Below are 9,865 nucleotides of genomic sequence, written 5' to 3' on the forward strand. Positions count from 1 at the left end.
TCAAATTTTTATTTATTGAAAATATATTTTTCTAAAAAGAAAAATTTAACAAAAGTATCATATATTTTCTCATCTGACTGATTTCACTCAGTGTCAGATTAACTTCTGCAATTTTATAGACAAATCTACAATTTTTTTCTATTTTCAATAACAATCGAGTTACAACTCGGTCCGATTACCAGGTGTACCCTGTATAATATTCCTATTACGATTTTCTCGTAATCACGTAAACAGTAGACTTCGGTTTTTGTATCTTTTCGCGACAATACTTGTAGCATATGGTTCAAAACAAATTTGTACGTGCTAGATTGTCACAGTGGCACACATACATCTGTTGTCTGTTACAATTAGTGCGCCTGTGATAAGAGTACGTGTTTATTCTTTGCATCATCGGTGTAAAACGCATATCACACGTAAAACGAACTCACAACTGCGGAAAGAAGAACAGTTCGAAAACAAATGTTCCAGAGTATGATTCTTCGGAACTATATTTGAGCCACTTCAAAGCCAAAATGATTAACTCCACTTTTTCGTATTTTTCTAATTTTAGCACCGGAGCACGTGTTCGGTGCATAATTCTTCGTCGATGAAACAAAATTTGGTAAATTTCATTTGAAAAAATTTGGTAAACTTTATTTCACGAAATTTAGTAAACTTTATTTCACGGAGTTGGTCAATTTTGGATTCTGAGTGGCTCGTTTCAGGTGTATAATCGTTGGCTCTCTCAAAATTGTTACTATAGGTATCTCTTGAATGAAAAGAAAAATTCTGTTTGGGAAACGAGGAAATTACTTAACCGGAAGTGTTTTCCTGCGACACAGCTTTTACTTTTCAGAGAAATGTTACGTGTAACGAAGCGTAATGGTGCATGAAACATTGTAAGCTTTATGTCATGATCATAAAGGTATCATGGATTTTTCTTGAAACTCGTATCAAGTATTTCAGTGTTTATTGAAATAAGGAAGATATCTGGTATAATGTTTAAACTTGCATTTATCGTGGAGAATTCATAATTTACTTTTATATTATCTACTGATTTATTATGGAAAATTTATGACTTACTGATATTATTTACTGATTTATTATGAAAAAAGCATATTGTTCTGTGAATTAATTGCTGTACAGGGAACTGCAGCATGACAGTTCACCAGACAGTAACATTATAAAATAATATTCCTTTTTTAGTAATGTAATTTTTTTGTTTCAAGAAATATTTACTACTTTTGTTTTAAGATACAGAGCAGTTGTAACTCATTCTAATTTCTGGAGTTACTACTATATCAAATTGTTTACTTTATCAAATACAGCATATTGGACAATCTTAAACCTGGAACAACTATCTTTCAATCTTGAAAACTGCTTTTTCAATTTAAAGTAAAAGACCACTATCAAGATTTAGATTAAAAAATGTGATACTTTAAATTTTAATCATATTTTCACATTAAAAATGAACTTTCAAAACTTAAAATAAAGAAAATCATAATAGTTCAACAAAAATATATTACATACCATGGAATTTCAATTCAAAATAAAAGATCATTAGCAAAATTTAGATTTGAAACCCTGATACTTAAAAAAACCGATCGACATCCAATTTTAACCATATTTTCACATTAAAAATGAACTTTCAAGACTTAAAATAAAAAAAATCCACAGAAACACGTCCTCGTGTGTTTCGAACGTTGCATGTCATGGTGTTTCACGCGCATTTCTTTTTGCGACGTCTCCTTTTGCAAGACATCTTAGCAGATATATTCAGAACGAGGGCACATATTCTCCTGGTTCGGTAGGCTGTAACATAAGTGCGTATCGTGTTGCCGGTAATTTTCAAAGTCTGAGAGTATCTCAACGGAGTCCGGACGTGGCGCAATCCGCTCACGGAACTTGATACATGACCTTGCCGGAACGCAGCTAGACCAGCGTGCATCACAAATGATTTCAATGATACCGGTGGAAATAATCGGTCGAGTATCATTTCGACCAACCGTTTGCTAAATTGGTCGGCCGGAAAACCAGAACGGGTAGCACGGTCTGATTTCAGCATGGCCAACTAACACGCTCCCTCAATAACAAACTGCGACCGATTTCGCTGCTTGAAAAACTTCGCTAATTGGTACAAGTGACATAACTTAAAATTGGAAATTAGATAGTACAAAAGTGTGAACGAATTTTTCTGAAAAAGATTGTTCAAAACGGATTTTTAGGTAATCGTTTCATTTTTTTTTTCTTTTTTTTTGAGGGGTTTAAATTAAGAGATGACTTTAGTAATCAATTTCGCTAATTGGTACAAATGACAACTTAAAATTGGAAATTATTTGGAATTCGTCATCGTTAGATTGATAGACCGATAAATTTCTTTGTTCTGGGGACAAATTTTGATTCCCATAGGGGCGTTCATTTCTAAAAGAAAGCTAATTCCTCTATGAAATATGCAAACAGTCAGAAATGTTGCAATTTGAATCGTTGTCGTTGATTTGTGCTTCGGAATAAAATTCCATATTAGAAAATTGAGACTTTACTATTTTTCGTGTTAGCTCTCGCACATTTCGCCAATAAGTCATGTGAGGTCAAATGTTTATAAATCAGCTTTATTATTAGTAAGATTTGTTCATCTAGAGGCTATTTGTCGTGTGTTTCTTAACTTACCTGGCGCGGTAGCTATTCAGCTATACATCGTTCAAAATTAGAGTAACCTCGCTCTCGGACCCGATTCTCGTCCGTTCTGCGCATAGGCAGAGAGCGTAAGACGGAGAAAAACGTAGGCGGTTAAGTGGGGGTTTGGACCTTCTAGTGGTTCTAGCCCTGCCTTAGGCGCGTCCCATGCGCGAAGCGAGGTTACTCTCATTTTGAACAGAGTATAACGCGATAATCCGCGCATAGTTTCTTTTAAACCTCTATAACTTCGTTATTTTTCTGAATTTAAAAAAAAAAACACTCGGGGAATATATTTTCAAGACTACAAACATTCGAAAAATGTAAAAATCGCAAAGTCGATTTTTTGACACTTCTAGACCAGAATTACCCCCTTGATACAAATGAGATAATTTAAAATTGGAAATAAAATAGTATAAAAATGTGAACGAATTTCTTCACTGAAAAAGTTTGTTCAAAATGGATTTTTAGTTAATAGTTTCATTTTTCTGGTATTTAAATTGTAGTAACCAATTTTTTCTGCGATCGATTTCGCTAATTGGTGCAAATGATATAACTTAAACTTGAAAATTAAATGGTATAAAAATGTGAACGAATTCTTCATTTCATGAAATCGCTGATTTCAATTCAATCACTGACTCAATTTTTTCTGCGATCGATTTCGCTACTTGAAAAACTTCACTAATTGGTACAAATGACATAACCTAAAATTGCAAATTAAATAGTATATGTATAAAAACACAAACGAATTTTTCATTCAACGAAGTTACTGAAAAAGATTTTTCAAAATTGATTCGTAATTAACTGTTTCATTTCTCTTGTGTTTAAATTAAGAAATAATTGCAGTGCTTATTTTTCAATTTATTTACCGAAATAGTAACTTGAATTTAAATTGCACATGGTTAAAAGAAAAGGTGAGAACAGCTGTTCTATAGAAAAAAATTAGAAATATAAATGTAGTATCGGGGCCTCCATACCCAAATACGAAACCTCGAAAGGACAATAGAGAGGGAGTGGTTGGCGTAGCGCGCAAAGCCTCGGCTTGCTAAGCCGAAGGTCCCGGGTTCGATTCCCGTTGGGTCCCTCAATATTTTTCCCTAGGTTCCTACAAATGGGGGCTCGTCCGGGACGGAGGTATCTACGGCTGCAGGAAGCCAGGCGCTATGAGATGAAAACATGTGAAAGGGTGCACGTCTCCCAAAAGAGTTGAGAAACAGAGTTTCGGCTGAGAGTGCCACTGTGTGGGGGAGTGTACCCGAAAGTGTTGAGTTGAGGAGTTGTGGTTGCGCTGAGGACATTCAAGGGCGAATGTCAGTTCAGGGATGGCCGAGTGTAGTATCGGGGCCTCCATACCCAAATAGGAAACCTCGAAAGGAGAATAGAGAGGGAGTGGTTGGCGTAGCGCGCAAAGCCTCGGCTTGCTAAGCCGAAGGTCCCGGGTTCGATTCCCCGTTGTTGGTCCGTCAATATTTTTCCGTTGGTTCCTACATAAATATGGCGATTATTTGGTTTTAACCAAAGCTGTTGTTATTCCCTTAAAAAGATGATAATTTAAATCGATCGTTTATTCCCCCTTTTAATAACGAAAAATTAATCTCGACTTTCGCCTTGAAGTATAGAAGTTGATTAGATAATCAGATTAATAACGACGACAATTAAGTTAAGGAGAGGTTAGGTTGAATTGATTGGTTGGAAAGTTAGAAAGGATATCGAAAATCAAATTAAAGTACTTTGGCCCTTACATCGTGCATTCAAAATAAGAACAATTCATTGTCGTTATTTCCTCTTTGATAGAATCTGCCTGTTTTTACGACGCATTTGAAAATCTCGCGATACACACTTCCGTTCATATTCATTGTATCGTTACAAAGTTATTCAAATCTTAAAAAAAATTATTCAGCTTGGAATTTCATAATACAACGAGTACAAAAATTTGCAAATATTTCTAATATAAATTTCTATCGATATCCATTATTAAATCCAACGAAAAATTGTAATTTATGTCATACGACACTTTCTGTATGAACATAACGGGTGTCCTAATATTTACGAATAGCAGTGTACACGTGTTAACAGTGAACGAAAAACTATGCACGCATTCCTTAATTTTAAAAATAATAAATTTTGTAAATCACTGAAATACGTTCTAAAAAAAAAAAAAATTGTAAATTATACGTCTCAGTTGCCTAAAACGAAGAATTTTACATTGATCAGAACGCAAGATGGAGCCTGGCCTAATTTATACGAAACGTGTGGTGTTTGTACACGTTTTCGAGGGAAAGTTCGTGCTGGAAGGAGAGAATGAAAACTCGAAAACAGTTTCTTTGAAATTACGTTTACAAGTACGTACAATTAATCGATCGCCAGAAAATAGAATTAGAAATTTTTGTACGAGATTCTAACGGAAAATACGGTGAAAAGCGTTATTAAAATGATACGGCAATGAAGTTGCAGCGTGTACCGTAAAGCCAAATCAGGGAATGTTGTCTGATTCGTTCGACAAGCACGACGTAACATTCGTAGAATTAATCGACATGTGCGTGAGGCGCACTGACGCGGCACGAATTATTCCAATGGCACTACCGGAAGCAATAATTCTTGTAGCATCTAAAAAACGTAATCGAATTTCTGTAACGAGCTCGTTACAAATTTCTCGTTTAACGCAATAAGCAAAGAATGAAAATCAACGTAAAAAAAAAAAAATGTAAGACGAGACAAGAAAAAGAATTTGTAGAAAAAGTTGGATTAATTGTGAGGAATATGTGGAAGAGATTTTTGAAGAAATCGTTCGATGCCGATTTAGTAATCTTCAACCTCCTGAGTCTATCATATAAAGAATTTATAGAAAACATTGTGTGAATTGTGAACAGATTTTTCAACAAATTATCTTTCATAGTTCAATGTCAATTTAGTAATCTTTAACCGTCGTAAGTAATTTGTAGAAAATATAGAATTAATTACGAACACATGGAAGAGATTTTTAAACAAATCGTTCAATATCAGTTTAGTAATCTTCAACCTTCTGTATCTATCGCATAAGTAAATTATAGAAAAAATTGTATTAATTTTGAATTACACATGGAAGAGATTTTTCAACAAATCTGTCACATTGTTCAATGTCAATTTAATAATTCAAAATCTCCTGAATCTATCGCATAAACAATTTATAGAAAAAAATTGTGCGAATTATGAACAATATGTGGAAGAGATTTTTCAACAAATTATCTTTCATCGTTCAATGTGAATTCAGTAATCTTTTATGAACAATATGTGGCAGCAATTTTTGCACAAAATTTTCTTTCATCGTTCAATGTTAATTTAGTAATCTCTAACTTTCTAAATCTGTCATATAAATAATTTTCAGAAAATATTATGTTCAACATGTGGAAGAGATTTTTGAAGAAAATTTTCTTCCATCGTTCAATTCAGTAATCTCCGACCTTCATAAATAATTCATAAAACAAAATTGAATTAATTACGTTCAACACGTTGAAGAGATTTTTCAACAAATTATCGTTCGTGGTTCAATGTCAATTCAGTAACCTCTAACCTTCTGTATCTGTCGCGTAAATAATTTGCAAAAAGTATCGAGTTAATTATGAACAACACGTTGAAGAGATTTTTCAACAAATTATCGTTCATTGTTCAATGCCAATTCAGTAATCTCTAACCTTCTGTATCTGTCGCATAAATAACTGCTCGTGACCTGAACGATTACGTTTAACACAGAAAAGTACATTTGCAACTACCGCGACATTTATCGATGGAAGGAAACGAATACGTTTGCTGAATTTTCAGAGATTGTAAAACCGCGTAACGCCGGTTATCAATTATAGAGCCAATTAACAAGTATCGAGAATGATATACGGCAAATAATGCGTATAAATGCAGCTGCAGAATGTGGAATATGCGTATATGTATATACACCTGTGTAACGGCCTGTTGCGGATAACGAAAATACATTTGAGTAATTTGCTCGGGCTAAATGCTCGTTCCCAAATTAAGTCATAATCCACGAGACCTGTGATCATCGTTTATTACGAATAAAGAGTTACATCCAGTGACCTTGTTACTGCCCACAGAATCACGATTAACGGCGAGTACTATTACGTACGAGCCGTGTTTAATGCAACCTTTAATAAATCCATATTACACGCAGATTTAGTAACAATGTTTTTATTCGTCGAGCGGGTTAAAGGGATTAAGAGAGGAACTTTATTATGCGAGGAGACGTTGAATCGCCGTGTAGAACGACGAATTCCGACATTTTCGTGAGTTAAAGCGTGTAATTGAGATCAATAAATGAGATTGATACTTCAAATTGAAATCAATTTTCAAGATTTAACCTGTTTCCAGTCTAAATTATTTGTCGAAAGTGTGAAGAAACAAATTTAATTGTTGGGTAAACTTGTCAAATTTGTTATTTCGTGCTTTTTATGAGATTTTCTATTCCACAAATTTGAAATCTCGTTTACGAAATTTTAGGTTAGAATGAAGGAATTTTGTGTGAACGAAGGTAAACAAAAGTTTGATTGTAAATAGTGATTTATTTCAAACAATTATTCATTGAGAGAATTATACAGGGATTCTTTTTTTGAATTTTCAACTAACGGTAACTTTTCTGAATTACAACTTTTTAGGTTAGGTTCATGATATAGAATTGAAATTGTTTTTAAGATTTTAACAGCATGCAATTATAAATGTTGCTTTTCATGGAAATTTTCAGGTGTGTTCTTGATACCTTACTTCTTAATACTTATTGTATGCGGAGTACCGTTATTGTACATGGAACTTAGTATTGGACAATTCACACGACGAGGACCGATCGGTGCTCTCGGTCAAATTTGTCCTTTGTTTAAAGGTAGGCTGAAATTTTGTAAAACATCGATATCGTTTATTACTCGATATTATTCAATAACAATTTAGCCGATTTATATGACAAAATTATGCTCAAAATTATGTTTTAGAACAGAGAGTAGATCGTTAAAACGTTGGAAAATAGTTGAATATTTATATATTGAAAAATTTTACTTTGCTCTGTTTAAAATGTATTTCACTCCTCAACGTGTCACTTGTATTTTAAGAAATTTTCACTTTTGTCAGAAACTATTCCTCAGGATAGAATTTTATCGAATAAATAATTTCAGTTCTTTTGAAAATTTTCGTTTATACCAGAAAATATTCCCCAGGATAGAATTTTATTAAATTTAAAATTAGAATTTCTTTTTGAATCTTTTTAACTGTGCACAAAATTAGTATCTAATATTCGCAATAAAATTTACAAGAAATGTAAAATAAATTGAATTGAAAAATGTGATATTTGTAAGTTAGCATATCCTTACAAGACTATGCCTATTTTCAATTTTCAATTGTTCAACATTCTTAAAAATGATCGATACTTTCCTGATCAAAAAAAAAACAAAAAAAACAAAAAAAAAGAAAATTTGTGTTTCTCTTTGGAAATGAATAAAGGCATAAATTTTGTTTCTCGAAATAGGGGCTGGCTTGTCTTCGGTAGTAATATCATTTTTGATGTCGACCTATCATAATGTGATAATAGCCTACGCCATATATTATTTCTTTGCGGCGTTCAGAGCAAAGCAACCGTGGTCCGCCTGCGATAACTCGTGGAATACGTTTGCCTGCTGGTTACCCACTTATGTCGCCATCGACAATCGAACACGGCCAAACGCTTCTAGAACGCCATCCGAAGAATTTTTCGAGTAATTTCTTCAGTTATGAAATCATTTATCGATTGTACATTTGAGAAGATTTTAATAAAGCTTCAAATAAATGTCCATATAAGTCAGAAATAGTTCGTTCAATGCATAGAGACTTTTAACATAGATACAATTAGAATATTTAAATTAAAATTTAATTAGAATTTGTTGTTAATTGCGAGAGATTTATTTCTTCTTTTTCTTTTCTTTTTTTTTTTTTTTTTTTTTTTTTAATTGGATAATTTAGCAACAAAGTACTACAGATTAGCGAAGGAATCGAAGCATCAGGAGCATTGAGATGGGAGCTCGTTGCTTGTTTAATTACTGCCTGGATTATGGTGTACTTCTCTGTTTGGAAATCGATAAAATCATCGGCAAAAGTGAGATACCTGACTGCAACTCTACCATTTATTTTAATCGTCGTCTTCCTTACGCGGTCCCTTACCCTTGAAGGTGCTGACAAGGGTTTGCAATTTTTCTTCCACCCTCGTTGGGAACTGCTGAGCGACGCGAAGGTAATGTAAAAATTTGGTTATTCAGCTTTTCAGGGCAATGAAACGTAAGAACATAAATAATAACGACAACGTAAAAATATAGTGGATAGTTAATGTAAAACTTGAAAGAAATCATTTTGCACAATTTACGATTGAAAATGTTGATCCCAAAATTTGAATTAAAATAATTGAAAAATTTGCACAATTTCGAATTTAACAATTTGCATAATTTCAAATTTTTAAATTTGCATAATTTCAAATTTAAAAGTTTGCACCATTTAAAAGTTAAAGATTTGATCCCAAAATTTGAAATAAAATAATTTAACAATTTGCATAATTTCAAATTTTTAAATTTGCATAATTTCAAATTTAAAAGTTTGCACCATTCAAAGATTTGATCCCAAAATTTGAAAATAAAATAATTGAAAAATTTGCACCACTTAAAATTTAAAAATTAGATCCCAAAATTTGATAATAAAATAATTTAACAATTGATCCGAAAATTATTAAACAAAATTTAAAAATTACAAATAAATTTTAACTGTTTGTAAATATAATTGAAAAATTGGTATTTCAAATTATTTTGAAAAGCAACGGAAAGTGTCTTCAGTTTAAAACTTTTTAACAATCATGTTTAGGTATGGATCAACGCAGCCGCTCAAATATTCAACTCAGTGGGCATAGCATTTGGCTCAATGATATGTTTCGCGAGTTACAACAAATTCCACAACACCATCTTAGTGGACAGTGTGGCTGTTTCGCTTATAAACGCGTTCAGCAGCCTACTCGTTGGAATATTTTCATTTGCCACCATTGGCAACATCGCTCTGGAACAAAATATGTCTGTCGAAGCTGTCCTAACAGATGGTATGTAAAATCCTACTTAGCAATTGTAATTACAATATCATTTTTAAGATTATCAACAAACAACAGATTATCGAACAAATAAGTATCTCAAGTAATATAATTTTAAAATAACTATTATTTTAAAAATAATTT

General features: G+C 32.8%; 1 protein-coding gene across 1 annotated transcript in view; it reads left to right on the top strand.

Annotated features, from left to right (window-relative positions):
- The window catches only part of LOC108574572 (sodium- and chloride-dependent GABA transporter ine-like), a 22,202-nt gene that overhangs the window by 9,602 nt on the left and 2,735 nt on the right, over positions 1-9,865 (top strand). Inside the window, exons 4-7 of the mRNA XM_017937187.1 lie at positions 7,379-7,513; positions 8,150-8,375; positions 8,620-8,887; positions 9,505-9,733. Coding sequence (XP_017792676.1) covers positions 7,379-7,513; positions 8,150-8,375; positions 8,620-8,887; positions 9,505-9,733 — 858 coding nt within the window. The remainder of the gene's footprint in view (positions 1-7,378; positions 7,514-8,149; positions 8,376-8,619; positions 8,888-9,504; positions 9,734-9,865) is intronic.

The sequence above is a fragment of the Habropoda laboriosa genome, unplaced genomic scaffold, assembly GCF_001263275.1.
Source record: "Habropoda laboriosa isolate 0110345459 unplaced genomic scaffold, ASM126327v1 scaffold175, whole genome shotgun sequence".
NCBI lineage: Eukaryota > Metazoa > Arthropoda > Insecta > Hymenoptera > Apidae > Habropoda > Habropoda laboriosa.